At 40.3% G+C, this 16,635-nt stretch overlaps 1 protein-coding gene across 1 annotated transcript; it reads right to left on the bottom strand.

Annotated features, from left to right (window-relative positions):
• Nucleotides 1–1,303: 1,303 nt before the first annotated feature.
• On the bottom strand, nucleotides 1,304–3,989 carry LOC140777178 (protein NRT1/ PTR FAMILY 6.3-like). The gene is made up of 4 exons (XM_073121112.1): nucleotides 3,676–3,989; nucleotides 3,330–3,547; nucleotides 2,693–3,249; nucleotides 1,304–2,355 (listed from the first exon to the last, which is right to left on the bottom strand). Exons 1-4 carry the CDS (start codon nucleotides 3,794–3,796, stop codon nucleotides 1,479–1,481), a joined length of 1,773 nt encoding a protein of 590 aa, XP_072977213.1. The 5' UTR covers nucleotides 3,797–3,989; the 3' UTR covers nucleotides 1,304–1,478.
• Nucleotides 3,990–16,635: the final 12,646 nt, after the last annotated feature.

Here is a 16,635-nt window from a genome sequence, read left to right as displayed (position 1 = left end):
ATAGACATATATGATACACTCTGCCCTTAACCCTGGGCTGAGTGAGTAGGGGTACTGCCTAGTCAGAATTCGACTACTAATGATAGGTGGAAGTGGTGCAGTGTTTATGCGTGTATAAAGCATGTTATAGTCATCATGATCATTACAGTCCATATTCACAGCAATCCTACATCTATGCAACGGTATACCATACAGGACACATGTAAAGCATTATCATACACATTAACATTCTCATGATACTATGATGAACAGATTATAAATAACTACATATGCAAAAGATATAACAGGGGGTACCAACTGCATGCATTAATACTGACATTTCCTACTGTATCATGATATTCTAGATTTGTATAACTCTACTCGCCTGGGGGGTCTCCACGGTAAGGTAAAACTCGTCAGCTAGTCCGGGATCCCAAAATCTTCCTCACGCGGTGTCAATCCGGAAGGGGGGGTCGGCGAGCTCGGCGGCTCCGGCGGCTGTCGGCAACTACGAGAGAGAGAGAGAGAGAGAGAGAGAGAGGTAGCCAATGGAGGGGAAGGTGATGGGCTGGAGGTGGGAGGGCTGCGATGAGGGAAAGAAGAGATGAGGGAGATGGGGGGAGGGTGGCGTGCACGGCAAGGAAGGGAAGAGAAGAAAAGAGGGAGGGTGGCAGGGTGGCAGGCCGACGCACGTGCTCGGCACGTGCGTCGGTCAGGGAAATTTTTTATTTTTTTTATTTTTTTTATTTTTTATTTATTTGGGGTGTTACATATTGTCTCGACATTGATCTTGTTTCCATCGTGCTTTCTTTATAGCATCCCATGGTCGTGGATTTGAGCCATTGATGCCCCTTCTTTTCTTGGTTCTTTAATGATTTTCTTTAGAATAGAAAGTAGTTATTTGATGGAAGGATGCCTTCTCTTATTTGGTTCTATAGATTTACTACAACTACTCTTCATTGTTGTTATTTGATTGGCTGTCTTTTGTAGTCTTAACAACTTTTGACAAACCAAGCTTAGGGGGAATCCTCATCGATCTTCCCCTTCCCTAATTTTGTGGTTAAATTGGTTAATTATGCCAAATTTTCTATTAGACTTTTAGAATTAAGATATATCCATAAAAAACATCTCTATTGGAATCTGTTTTAATTGAAAGTTGAGCTTGAGTTGAATCAAGCTTGCATATAGTTGAGTCGACCTTCCTTTGAGCCTAATTAAACAAAAAAGAAGCCAAAGTTTCAATTGCACAATTTGATCATTTAAAATACAGTGCTAATTCTCTATAAATAGGGATATATCTTCATTTGATTTGACAACAAAGTCATAAATATTGAAACAATAATTTGTATAATAACTATCGGTACATCATTAAAGCGGACTAGTATATAATGATGATACAACACAACAATCCCATAGACACTCAGTGTGCACACCGTATTCTAAGTCGATAGGCGCAGTGATGCCAGTGACATGGTAGTTTGATCAAAAACCTAAGCTCACTAGTATGCTTTGGCCTCAGTTAGCTGCAACCCTGTGATACTATCATCCGCTACTACTATAGGATGATCATTGTAAATATACCACCTAGCGACCACCAAGTAGATTGCAAAATTCACTAGACTTAATATAGATAGCAACCAATAGAAGTTGTATAGTTTCCCATGATTTAGGTTATTAGTGAGCCATGCCCCATTGCCTCCTTTCTCGGTGACCTTATGGACAATAGAGACTAGTGCCGAGCTAATAAAAAACCCTAATGATAGTGTGCTAATAAATAGACCAGTGCTCATAGTTTTCATACCTTTGGGGCACTCCCTTAGGAAAAAGTCTAATTGGCCTATGTAAGTAAAGGCTACACCAGCTCCTACTAATAAAAATTGTGGCACTAGCCAGAACACACTCAATGGAACAATAGAAACCTTATTTGTAGTTGTGAGGCCTACTTGGGATGCCACATGGAGTCGTTTGATCTCGATGAGTGCAGCGGCCACCATGGCGAGGCAAGAGAAAATAAGGCCGATGCCGATGCGCTGAAGTGGTGTGAGGCCTTGAGGGTTGCCGGAAAGGCGACGAGCAATGGGAACGATGATGCGGTCATAGATAGGGATGGTAATGAGGATTGAGCCAACGAAGAAGGCAGTGAGGGAACCAGCTGGGATATGGAATGATGAGCCAATGTAGCGATCCATGGTGGTGGCTTGAGAGACTGAGAAGGTGGTCATCTGAGCATAGACGGTCCAAAATATAATTGTGGTAGCCCAAATTGGGAGCATTCTTGTTACATTCTTCACCTCCTCTACATCTGTCAAGGTTGATAATTGCCATCTGGTCTGATTTGTGGTTGGATCATCATTAATTGCAGCATGGTCTAGGAAACTGCAACAGAATTAGGGAAAAAAAATATGATCAAGAAATTAATCTAAATTTTCTTATTTTTGTAACATATGTATCAAGCATATAAGCTGATGATGCTATATTAATTTTTTTCTTAGAAATTGTATTCGATATTCTGTGTAGGCCCAGGTTGCTCTTGGCTGAGCTCCACATCGAGCCCAACTTTTGACCAGACCACCGCACGGCAGCTCAAATTATAACAACTGTACACTTTTTATAGTCTTCTAGCGAGAGAAAAGGATATATATGTATATATATAGAGAGCGAGAGAGAGAGAGCGAGAGAGAGAGAGAGAGAGAGAGAGAGAGAGAGAGAGTACCGGAATTGCTTGGTATGCGGTAGCCTTTGCTTCCCTCCGGCGACCGGTGAGACGTCCACGTCGTACAACAACGTCGGGTCTGCCGGCAGCTCGAGCCGCCTCTTCCTCCACGCCGCCGTCACCACCGCGGCGATCTGCGTCAGCGGGCTCCCGACGAGCTTCTTGAACCGGTACCTCCTTGTCCCCGACAGGAAGATGGCAAGCCCGGCCACGATAGCGACCGCGCAGGCGCCGTACCCCCACCGCCTCCCGAGCTCGTCCTGGACGTAGACGAGCACGGTCACGGCCAGCAGCGAGCCGAGGCTGATGAAGAAGAAGAACCAATTAAAGAACTGCATCATCTTCTTCTTCTCCCTCCGGTCAGACTCGTCGAACTGGTCGGAGCCGAACCCCGGCACGCTCGATTTCAGACCCCCGGTCCCGAGGGCCGTCAGGTAGAGAGCGAGGTAGAGAAGCCCGAGCTGCGTCCTGGACGCGCGCACGCAGGCCGCTGTCGGCCGGCACGCCGGGGGACGCAGCCCGGCGACCGCGGTCGATATGGTGAGGATCGTCACCCCCTACATAGAATATTTATTTAATCCATCTATTGATGATGATGTGAGGGCAACGACACTTATGCTGGAATTGGTGGGCTTACCGTGGCCTGGACGGCGGCGAAGATGGCGATGGTGAGGTAGCGGCCGAGGAAGGTGTCGGCGACGAAGCCGCCGAGGAGGCAGAGCATGAACGACGTGCCCATGAAGTTGGTCACCACGTTCGCCGCCTCCACATTGTTGAGGTGCATCGTCCCCGTCAGGTACGTCACCAGGTTCACCGCGATCCCCAGCGTCGTCAGCCTCTCGTTCAACTCCACCACTGCCCACACGAAATTCAAAGCACCCATTCAAAAAAAGAGAGCACACACACACACACCTAACATTATGTTATACCTTATAAAACGACAACAACAATAATTATTATTATAATACAATAATAACGGCTACCTAGGATCATGGCGGCGCTGGCCCAGCCGCCGGTCTGGGCTCGGGCGGCGGGGTGGCCTTTGTAGTCCCAGGCATCGGAGATGATCTTTCTCGGCCCGTCCGTTTCTGGGAGGCCTACCATCTTATGACTACGCTGAGTGAGTGTGTGTGTGTGTGTGTGTTTATGTTATGGATGAAAGAATAATTTGTGAGCTGAATAGAGAGAGAGAGAGAGAGAGAGAGGAGAAAGTAATCTTTTCTGGGTGAGGGCAGGGCGAGGAGGAGCAGGTAGGGGTGGTTTATATAATGGAATCATTTGCAATTAATTAAGTTGCATAGAAAAAGAACTACCAAGCACTAGGAGTGATGCCACTACTAGGTAGATGACTCCTGGTTGCTATGTTCAACACCAAGAGGTGGGAATTGCAGCCAAGTAATCACTCTGAACAGTGAAATTAGTTTAGCTATTTTTGTCCTTCCTTCAAGGGAAAAGTAGGGCAACATCACTTTGAAGCCTTTATTGTAATCAATTCAATCTTTGTCACGGGAATTAATACTGTTTGAGCATCAAGGCAAGGATTGCTCATCACTTATTCTCATCACGTTGAAACATTTTTTATCTGCTTGCTTGAAACCCTAACCCTATCCATCGTCATTAATTATCAACTTTTATCTGTTTAGCCAATCGGAACTTAGGGCTTGATAGAGGTGGAACTTAGGACTTCCTGTTCTAATATAATACTTCATCAGTTTACTCTTAGATCTTAAAACTCCGTTTGCTTGTGGAATAAGGTAATTTTAGAAGAATTATTTTAATTTTTAATACTAGAAGAAGAGAGCTAATATCAGTATAAGTAATTATAATGTTTAATTGAATACTAATATAAAGAGTAATAATTAGATTTGATGTGATATAAAGTTAAAATTAAAGTATTGAAGAATAGTGAATTTGTATTAAGAATTTATGCCATTTTAAATAAAATAATAAAAAAATACTCTTGGTTGGATGTAAAATAGTATCTGTAATATATATTTATCTAAAATTATAATAATTTTTATTACAACTAGGGAGTTAAAATGTTCCATATACCTGCACTACATTATATTTAATAAGAATTTTTCTATATTGCAGATGAAAATAAATAATTCAAATTTTCTCAGTACTTAGTCTCACAAACATCCCTGCACAAGCACTACTTTCCCACATTCTTTAGTATCTGTAATATTTAAAAATAAATAAAAGCTTGCTTTTTCTAAGTTACCTTGTCAGTGCCTATATTGAGCTGATCATATCTAATTGTTCTATACTCTCACAATCATATAATTTTTGTTTGTTCTTCTTTCTGATTTTGATTTACTATTTCAAATTATGTATATGTCAATAGGTTATTCAAACTGTTCTCTCAGCAATGGTATTTTGATACTTTCAAAGGTATGATTACTTAATTTTTAATATAGTAATATTAATTAAGTTCTAATAAATAATTCTACGCGTGTGTGATCGAGATTGGCTAACAAAATAGGACGAAATCTGCATAGATCTAAGAATGTGGAAAATATTTGAAATACTAATTGTAATATACTATTTTTTATTTTTTGTATTCACAAATATTAATGTTAATCTATAAAACATGGCCTCGCATGCTCTAAGATATCGATGATAACATTATTTTAGTTTGCTAATCTGTTAAGCTCGATAATTTTAATTAGGGTTTGTTTATATGTTTACAAGTTTACCATTTTAAAATCTTTTGTTTACATATATACCTCTCAAAAATTAATACCTATATTGTTTTTGCATGAATAGCTGATGAATGCCTCTCACCGTTAAAATTTCATCAATTTAACAATAGAAAGTCAAAATTGTCACTATTATTGTTTGCATCCATTCTATTCTACTAAGAATTTTCATGTCTTTTTATTTTCTAATTTACTAAGATTTTAACGTAGAAAGACAAAATTGTCGCTATTATTGTTTGCATCCATTCTATTCTACTAAGAATTTTCATGTCTTTTTATTTTCTAATTTACTAAGATTCGAATGTACAACCGTCAAAACGGCATCCATTCAAATATCAAAATTTGAGAGATATACATGTAAATTAAACCGATCTATTGATACTTAGACCACATTAATTATTGGAGTTAAATTACATTTAACTGTACCTGTCCAAAACCCTAGTGAGAGAAAGGGTATCATACAGGATATCAATAGTTGCAAAGTCAACTTATATTGCTAGATTTTAGCCATTAGTAATATCTCTCCATCATCATCATTATCATCATCAGCAATAAAATTCAAGGAGAGAGAGACGATAATAGACAAGTGGGTCAGATGAAGATCATCCAATATTGGAGACCCTTCTTCTAAACCCCCATTAAATACTCCATAATGGATGAGAGAGAGAGAGAATAAGAGAGACACCATGAAATACGTAGAATATTGGTCATCAGGTAGGTTGTTTTATTTCCCAACTCTTGTATCTCACTTTTTGACTAAAAAGAATTCTCCAACTCCAACCATCTCCTTGTGTTATAAGTCCAACTCACTAGAAGCCACAAGAATTTTGAAGAGCTTATCTATTCATTAAAGAGTAGTGAGATTACCTAAGTTGGAGGTTAAGCAGAAGAGTTCTGTTGAAGTTATTAAACAGAAGAGGATGGTGTATATTAAGCCATGCAGGATGATGAGAGTGACTCTTTGTATAAGTGCAAGTGCCGTAGGGAAGAGTGTAGAGTTTGATTCCAAGGTGCCAACCTAATAAATGAGGAATAATAAACACCATGATGATATTAAGAGGATCTATCCCAAATGCGATTGGGATTTTGTGTGCCTATTTGTATGATTCTAATCACACTCACTCAAATCCTACATCCTCAGTTTTATGGCCTATATACACTAAATCTGTGAAACTCCTTTAAATCTATGATCTAATTTATTTCTCTAGCTTCGAAGCTGAAACACCCACTTCCAAAAATCATATGTTCCTCACGTGGAGAATTTCCATGTGATTCTCACATGACCTGTTAGTGAAATAATCTTACAAAGTATCTAGATAAGTCTAGAAATACCATAATAATTCAACAAATAATCCAAAGTTACAATATCACAGGTCTCAACAAGCCTCTACGAGTACAAGTCCAAAAACAAATTTTAAACATAAAGACCCTCACAAGGACTAAGTCCAACTAGAAATAACAGAATAAACACTAAATAGAGAAATAAATCTGCTACTCCTCGATATTTGCATCCTCTATAATCAGCTCTGAAATATTTTCACCAAAATGGTTGAGCACGAGGTCTAGCAAGTAAAATCTAATAGTAATTTATGAATATTGTATTACATGATAAATAGAAATGCAAATCTATAAACATATCAAGAAAATGTGTACAATACAACTTTTAATAACTTTCATCATCATAACTTAATTTCATAAAGATCCACACAAAAACTGAGTCACTAATGACATGTTTCACAAAGCAACATAGTATCGAGGGGAACTAGTCATCTAGCGGTATTATCGCCCATACATGCCTGGCGATGCTGCATATGACCGGTTGTCTGTGGCCATCAAACTAAGGACCTCAGTCGTAGGCCCATCAACACCGCTCTAGTAAATCATCGCACATAGCAGATTCATTACTTGTAGCTGAATCATTGCACAGAGCAAAATCATCGCATATGGCGGTTAAGAGCACATAGCTCGATAGACGCCTTGAACTTGCGTCATCGGGTACCGCTAGAACTATAACCTTACCTCTCAAATCATCTTTACTATTATCATAATAGACTAGTCTCCAACTAGGGTAGTATAATCACCTAATGCTCCACCAGCTAACGACCTCAGATGTAGACCGCAAATATAATACTATATAATACACTCTTCCCTTAACCCCGGGTTAAATGAGTGAGAGGGGCACTGCCTAGTTGGGACTCGTCTAACAATGATATGTGCACGTGGTACTATGACCTCTATTATTTATTATATCATGATCATCAAAATAACATGTATTATAAACAATGCATAGAGCCTATCATACATGTGCAATAAATAGTAAATAAAGCAAGTAAAAATTGACATGCAATTAATACAAATAAGAAATAACGTGTAATTATTGCAAGTAAGAAATGACATATAATTAATGCAAGTAAGAAATGACATGAGTATACATTATTCGTAGACTAATATAGGATTCTACTTGCCTGGGATATCTCTGAAATCCGTCTCTCTCCTAATCAGTCGATCCCCCCTGAATTTCGAGATCCTCCTCACACAGTAATGAGTCTAATAATTTATAGATAAAATAAACATAAGAGAGATGAACTTATAGGACTAACTACCTTGTTGTATAAATTAAGTTTGGTTCTCTAGGTTCGAATATATTATTTTGTATTAATTTAAAAATAGTCATTTATGGTAAAATTAGAGTTGTTCACATTTGCAAGTGTCGAAGATAATTAAAAAGACTAATAAATTCAATTACCTATTTTAATTATATATTGATCCTAATTTTATTAATAACATGGTTGAGAAAATAAAATAAATACAATAAATGTAGCTAACAAAAGTTAAGAAAATATAAGACTAATAATAATTAGTCTATGGTCCAAATGTTGGGCTCGGCTCAAGGCCCAGCATTGCTTAGGTGAGAAAGTGAGAGTGGGCTGCTGACCTACCTACAGCCCACTAAACTAGAGGTAGTGGACTGGGCTCAAGAGCTCGATCCATCAGGGTGAGGAGGTGGGCTGTGGGCCTACCGCATCCCACCAGATTCTAAGAGGTGCTGGACTAGACTCAAGGGCCCAGTCCAGCAAGGTGAGAAGGTGGGCTACTGCCGGCCTACCGCAACCCACAAGGCTCTAAAGGGTGTTGGACTGGACTCAAGGGCCCAGTCCAACAAGGTGAGTAGGTGGGCTGCGGGCCTACCGTAGCCCAGCAAGCCGAAAAGAGGGTGGACTGGGCTCTAGAGCCCAGTCCATCGAGGCCTTAGAAAAGGCTTGTGGGTGTGGGCTGCGGCCTACCCCATAGCCTAGATGAGGACGCGGTGGGGGTTGGCTGAACCCCCAACCTTTCTCATCGTCTTCTTCTTAGAGAGAAGAAAACAGAGGAGCAAGGAAAAGAAAACAAAAGGAAGTGGTGCTGCTGCCAGTTATCCCCGTCGCCGGTAGCCTAGCACCATCGGTTCCCCAAGTCGACGAGTTGACTTGGGTTGTAGGTGAGTTTTGAACCACCAGCCAGTGTGGCCGGTGGGTGCCATAAAGCTTCCCAGTTTAGTGAAAGATGGGCTCGAAGCCCTCATCTTGAGTACCCATCTCTTCCATTTGAAGAGATGAGTTAATCGAGGCTGACGAGCGAGGCCACCACCGCCGGTGGTGGCTGCCTGAGTCCAAGTAACACGGCAGTGGGAGGTGACATGGCATTGCCTCCCTCACGCCCCATGGGTACCCAAATTGAGTACCCATGGCAAGGGGTTGAAATGGAGAAACTTCCTGGACCGGTGGGTAGTCGACCCAAAGTTGCTAGCCGGCGAATTTCTTCGGCGAAAGAAGTAATGAAAATACTCATAATTAATCATGATTTACTAGGAAAAATTCAAATTAAACTAAAGGGGAGATGGAGGCTAACCCGTAAATTGAGATGAGGGGATTTTGGTTGGCTGTCGGCGCTCCGGTGACCCGCTGTCCGTGACAAGGTCTTCGATGGCTCAGAAGAGAAAAGAGAGGAAGGAGGAGCGAGAAAGAAGAATTGCGAAAAGTAGAAAAAAACCTTGAAGGGGAGAGGTGTGGGGTTTAAATACAGATGAGGCGAAGAGGGCAGTGGATCCACTTCGGTGCACTTCTCTCCCACCTCTCGCAACTAACTACGAGAGGTGGGTGAGGAGGAAGAAGAAGTCGGCGCACGCGCCAAGCATATGCGCTGCAGTTAGAGTGCATGCACATGGCGCGTGCGCTAAATTTTTTTTTATTTATTTTATACACGGGTATTACAAAAGCATTCAAAACTAACATATTCGTGGCAAAAGGACTTAGCTAATATTTTTCTTTTAAAATGAGACAACGTTCACTCTCTCAGTTCCATCGGGTCATAATTGTGCTCATCTACATCAATTAATACATATTGTTCTTGACCAACAAAGTGTTGTGCTAAATACCAAGACAGGTAATAGAAGCGGAAGCAAACCCCTCACACACACACACAATTTATGACTAATGAAATAGTAATTACAAAATCTAACCAATTTGAGAAAACTCAAATATAATGCTAATAGTAGAGGAATAGCAATCAAATACTCCTAAGCAAGTATTAGACACTGTAATGCAAGTAATCTTAAAGAATAGAAGTAATAGAGGTAATAGAGAGAAAGAGAGACAAGGTTTACGTGGTTTAGCGATATGTCTATATTCATGAGCAAAGCAATCTTTAATTCACTATCTAAATTACCAAATACAAAGTGTTTTCTCAACTCTAATCTCCTTAATATAATGGTGGCTAGCTCTCTTAATGTAACAACCCAATCTTAAAAAAAAATTAAAAAAAAAAAATTCTGGGCACGACGCGACCGGCCACACTATGGCTGGCCTCGTGCCCATGCAAGCTGCGCATGCAACTTGCGTGGTGGGGGCGCCACGCGCCCGCTGCCGCTACCGCAGCCAATGGGCTGCGACCAGCTGGCCGCGGCGGGCCCCGGTGCCGCGGCAAACCGCCCCCCCCCCCCCCCCTCACCGCCTTCCCTCTCTCTCTTTAAATCTCTCTCTCTCTCTCTCTTCCGTTTGGTCTCTCTCTAAACCTCTCTCTCTCTCTCTCTCTCTCTCTCACCGAGGCCGGACTATCGCCGTCGCCGCCACCTCCACGAGCGCCGGTGAGCTCTTTCTCCTCCTCTCTCTTCTTCTCTCTTCTTCTCTCTCTCTCTCTCTCTCTCTCTCTTTCTCTTTTTCTTACCTTGGGCTCGGGCCCGTCGGAGCCGAGCCGCCGGCGAGAGGCCGGCAGCTGGCTGGCCACCAGCTGCCGGTGCCCTCCCCGCCGGCCCGGGTCCGCACCTCCCTCCTCTTTCTTCCCTTCTTCTCTTTTCTTTTCTTCTCTTCTTCTTCTTCCTTTCTTCCTTCTTCTTTCTTCTTCTTCATCTTCCTCAGCTATTTCCCTTCTACAATAGTGCTGGGCTCGGCCCAGCACTGTAGCAGACAGTGCCGAGCCCAGCACTGTGACAAGGGATTGCTCCCTTTTTAATTTGTTTATATTAATTATATGATTTAGTTTTTAAAATTTAGGTGAATCAGTTATCTGGATGATAGATTATTTTAATAATTTATACTCTCTAGCATAAGTATTAGTTAAGTATTATTAGTATAATAATTTATTAATTATAGTTATAAGTACTTGCATATGATTATATATAGTATAACCACTGTTTATTAGATTAATACATATAATCATATAGATAATAATCTTATATTTTATATAGTTAGTTTTATTAAAAATAATTAAATTTTATAAGTTTCTATTAATGTTTATGTATGCTTATACATGCATATATTTAATACATTTGAGTATACCATGTGTTTCTAGCAACTTATCATTATTATTATATATTATTTTCTATGCAATAAAATGCTGAGCTCAGATAATCATTTTTATATTTATGAATAATGATTAATATATGTATGATTAGTAACTAGTTAAGTAAAAGTAATAATTGCCATATAATTGAATAAGGTTATCATAATTATATATATATATAAGGTATATCAAGTTATTTAATAAAATCAAATAATTTATTATATTTTATACCAATGAATTCTAAATGGGATAAACGGCTAACATCATATTATTTAAATATTTTCAGACTCCGAACCCTCTTATTTGAGACCCCGTGGACCTTGCTAGCGATGAGTGTCACTCGGTTACCTAACGGACGTGAGAGATGCGTGGTTTGTATCTTCTGATCAGACTGTGAGTAGTCTTATCCCCTAGATCCCTTTCTCAAATTAGGATATATTACATATTATGTACATGCATAATTTGGCTTCTAGCATGATTATATGACTTTAGATAGAGATGATTTCAGTCAAGCATATTTTATCATGCATTTGATTAGGCTGATCTCGGATATGAATACATTGGTGATGTATAGAGATGATTGGAGATGATTATACTGTTATGATTTTATGTCGGGATGATTTCTATCATGAGTATGTGTAACAACCCAATCCCACAAAAAAAAAAAAAAAAAATTCATGGGCACGACGCGACCGGCCACACTGTGGCCGGCCTCGTGCCCATGCCAGCTGCTCATGCAGCTTGGTGGGGCGCCACGCGCCTGCGGCCGCTGCCGCGGCCAACTGGCTGTGGCCAGCTGGCCGCGGTGGGCCCCGGCGCCGCCACTACTCCTCCTCCACCGCCTTCCCTCTCTCTCTCTTTAAATCTCTCTCTATCTCTCTCTCTCTCTCTCGAGGCTCTCTCTCTCTATATATATCTCTCTCTCTCTCTCGCCGAGGCCGGTCGTCGCCGTCGCCACCTCCACGAGCGCCGGTGAGCTCCTCTCTCTCTCTCTCTCTCTCTCTCTCTTGCGCGAGGGTGGGCTTGTCGGAGCCGAGCCACCGGCGAGAGGCCGGCCGCTGGCTGGCCAGCAGCGGCCGGTGCCCTCCCCGCCGGCCCGGGTCCGCAACCGCCTCCCTCACCTCCCCTCTTTCTTCTCTTTCTCTTCTGTTCTCCTTCTTCTTCTTCTTCTTCCTCTTCTTCTTCTTCTTCTTTCTTTCCTTCTTTCTTTCTTTCTTTTTCTCCTTCTTCCTCAGCTCCTTCTCTTTCTTTCTGCACAGTGTTGGGCTCGGCCCAGCACTGTAGCAGACAGTGCTGGGCCGAGCCCAGCACTGATGGCAGATGTGTTTAATTTATTAATTAATTAGTTTATTTAGGTTATTTATTTAGGTATTTTTCTTCTTAATTAATGTAAATCGATTATTTAGACATGAACTATGTTAATAATATTATATATCCTTCAATATAATTTTATTAATGATAATTTTTATCATTAATGATTAATTAGGTATAAATATATGTAATACTTATATTTATTTATTTATTTACATATCTATTAGATTAATAGATAGATTTGTAAATTATAATTATTAGATTTATATTCTAATATTCTTATGATCTACATTTTTAGTAATTCTATTAATTTGTTATACATTATTAGTTTGTAACAAATAAGATAATGACTACATAATCCCCAATTAATCAAGATATAATTTAATTATAATTAGGCTTTTATCTATATTTATATTTTATTTATAATAAAAATCTAGCCAATTATAAAATTAAGTAGAAATTCTAAAATCTAATAAATCATCATATTTTACTCGGACGGATTATAATGGGATAAACAACTAACTTTATGTTACTTAAATATTTTTAGATTCCGAACCCCTTATTTGAGACCCCGTTGTCCTTGCTAGCGAGAAGTGTCACACGGTTGATGGGCAGATGTAAGGGATACGTGGTTTGTATCTTCTGATCAGTGTGAGTAGTCTTATCCCCTAGATCCCTTTCTCAAATTAGGTTATATTATATATTATGTACATGCATGTTTTGGCCTCCAGCATGATTATATGACTTTATCTAGAGATGATTACCGTCGAGCATATTTTTATCATGCATGTAATTAGGCTGATCTTTGATATAAGTATGATAATGATAAATAAGGATGGTTGGAGATGATTATACTGTTATAATTTTATGTCGAGATGATTTCTAGTATGAGTGTGCATGTGATAGACTAGCGAGAGTATGCATGTGTTAGATACATGGTTGGAGACTACATTGCAGCATTTTTCTCTTGATTCCTGTTCCACCTAAATTCCTATTATGCATTGACTCGTTATTGTACTGGATATATGCATATGATCTGTCATTTAAAAAGAAAGCATGAAATATGATTGATAGGATAGTTGATAGAAAGCGTGGGGATACCCGAGTAGGCGCCAGGGTTAGGGGTGCCTGGATTGATGATTATGGTCGCTGATATGCGATATCTTGTGGCCCATGTCCGAGGTCAGTTGAGTCTGTGCGCACAGACAATCGGACACATGCCGTTCGCCAGGGCATATGTGGCGAGTTATCCTCATGAGGTTTCTATCAACTATGTGGGGTGCCCGGTCTGGATGGATGTTGATACCCTTAGCGGATGGCAGGGTATGGTTATTTTTGAGATACTCCTTGCGGATGGCAGAGTATGCTCGGAGCCTTCGGGCATGATGTTAAGACCGGGTACCGGGTGTTGACTGTGCACAGTGGTCTAGTATGATGATATTATACCGAGATGTCGGTGATGATCGTGATGTTGAGAAATGCATATGATTTCATTATCATCTGATTACTTGATTATCGAGTGGTCAATATACATCACATATGATTGCATTTGATATCATAACATGGTCATGGTCGGCATGCATCATGTGTCATATTTGAGAGAGAGTTATGATGATAGATGACATGGAGATTTGTTTACTCATGGTCGAGGATTATATACTTTTATCAGTTATGACGTGTTATCTACTTTTCATTTATATATTATTGAGGATACATTCATATACTCATTCATGATATGATACTCTTTCTGATTCATATTATCCAGTACATGATTTACTCTCTGTTTGGCATCACTGATTCGGGGTAAGGTCTATTCACTGAGCCTTTTGCTCATGACTCTCTTTATTTCTTTCTAACCCCTCAGATATGTGGTACGTGATAGCGACTTGAGAAGATATTTTAGAGTGATGATGAGGTGAGCTATAGATGCGAGATGGCATAGATGATAGTTTATATAGAAATTGAGTTGTACCAGTATTTGATATTTGTACTCTTTTGTATTAGACGCTGATTTGTATAATACAGGTCGAATCATAGTGTACTCTTGTATCAGTTGTTTAGTTGTATCTTGATGGTTTGTTGTGGCCTGTATGGGTCCTGCCAGATTATGTAGCGGTCTAGTGTGTATTATTGTGTATTTTGATATTCATATGTTAACAGGTTTATTTGGTTAAGAGTATGATTTATTTGGTGATGGATTATGTGATCATGGATATGTTAGCAGGTGTTATTTGATGATGTCATGATTGTATGTGCACAGGAGTGTATCTGTGCGTGACGGACCCCGCCTGACCTGTCACGTGCGTCGCGCGTGTCGTGTGGGCGCGTGGGCGTGCACGTGTCCGTGCCGGGCGGGGGCGTTACAGTATGCATGTGGTAGATTAGCATGAGTATGCATGTGTTAGATACATGGTTGGAGTTTGCATTACATCATTTTGCTCTTGATTCCTATTCCACCTAAATTCCTGTTATGCATTGACTTGTTATTATACTGGATATATGCATATGATTTGTCATTTAAAAAGGAAAGCATGAAATGTGATTGATAGGATAGTTGATAGAAAGCGTGAGGATACTCGAGTGGGCGCGAGGGTTAGGACGCGCTTGGTGGATGATTGATCGCTCGACATGGTCACGATCCTGTTGGCCTTACGTCCGAGGTCATTAGTCTGTGTGCGCAGCAGACATTCGAACACATGCCGTTCGCCAGGGCATATGTGGCGAGTTATCCTCACGAGATTTCTATCAGCTAGAGGGATGCCCGGTCTGGATGGATGTTGATACCCTTAGCGGATGGCAGGGTATGGTTATATTTGAGATACTCCTTGCGGATGGTAGAGTATGCTCTGAGCCTTCGGGCATGATGTTGAGACCGGGTACCGGGTGTTGACTGTGCATAGTGGTCTAGTATGATGATATTATACCGAGATGTCGGTGATGATTATGATGTTGAGAAATGCATATGATTTCATTATCATTCGGTTACCTGATTATTGAGTAGTCAATATTAATCATATATGATTGCATTTGATTTCATAATATCGTCATGGTTGGCATGCATCATGTGTCATATTTGAGAGAGAAAGTTATGATGATTATATGACGTGGTGACCTATTTATTCATTGTCGAGGATTATGTATTCTTATCAGTTATGACATGTTATCTACTTTTCATTTATGTATTATTGAGGATACATTCATATACTCATTCATGACATGATGATCTGTCTAATTCATATTATCCAGTACATGATTTACTCTTTGTTTGGCATCACTGATTCGGGGTAAGGTCTATTCACTGAGCCTTTTACTCATGATTCTCTTTATTTCTTTTCTAACCCCTCAGATTTGTGGTACGTGATAGCGACCTGAGATATCTTGAGAAGATATTTTAGAGTGATGATAAGGTGAGCTATTGATGTGAGACGGTATGGAAGATAGTTTAACCAGACATTGAGTTGTATCGTTGTTTGCTATATTTGTACCTTATTGTATCAGATAATGAGTTATATAGTATATGTCAGATTTTTATAGCACTCATGTATCAACTGTTTAGTTGTATCTTGATGGTTTGTTGTGGCCTGTATGGGTCCTGCCAGATTATGTAGCGGTCTAGTGTTTATTATTGTGGACTTGGATATTCATATGTTAACAGATTTATTTGATTGATAGTACGATTTATTCGACGATGGATTATGTGATCATGGATATGTTAGTAGGTGTTATTTGATAATGTCATGTTTATAGGTGCACAGGAGAGTATCTATGCGTGACGGGCCCCGCCCGACCTGTCTTGTGCGCCGCGCGTGCTGTGTGGGCGCGTGGGCGTGCACGTGCCGTGCCGGGCGGGGGCGTTACACTTAATTTTTCTCTTAAACATAAAATTCTAAAATTCCAACTTTAGTATTTATATAACTGACTTAAAACTTAGAAAATCCCACAGGACATTCGAACGTCCATGGGCCCATTTAAATGCCCTCGGAATTCAAATTTGGAATGCAAAAGGGCATTCGAACACCTGTAGGGCTGTCTGAAAGCTTGTAAAGTGCAAATCCTCTTGGGCTTTTGCATGCGAACGCCTCTAGGGCTTGTTCAAACGCCCCCGACACAACA

This window comes from Typha angustifolia, chromosome 2, assembly GCF_048772165.1.
Source record: "Typha angustifolia cultivar Huaian chromosome 2, ASM4877216v1, whole genome shotgun sequence".
NCBI classification, from domain to species: domain Eukaryota; kingdom Viridiplantae; phylum Streptophyta; class Magnoliopsida; order Poales; family Typhaceae; genus Typha; species Typha angustifolia.
This window is presented reverse-complemented; position numbering and strand designations above follow the sequence as displayed.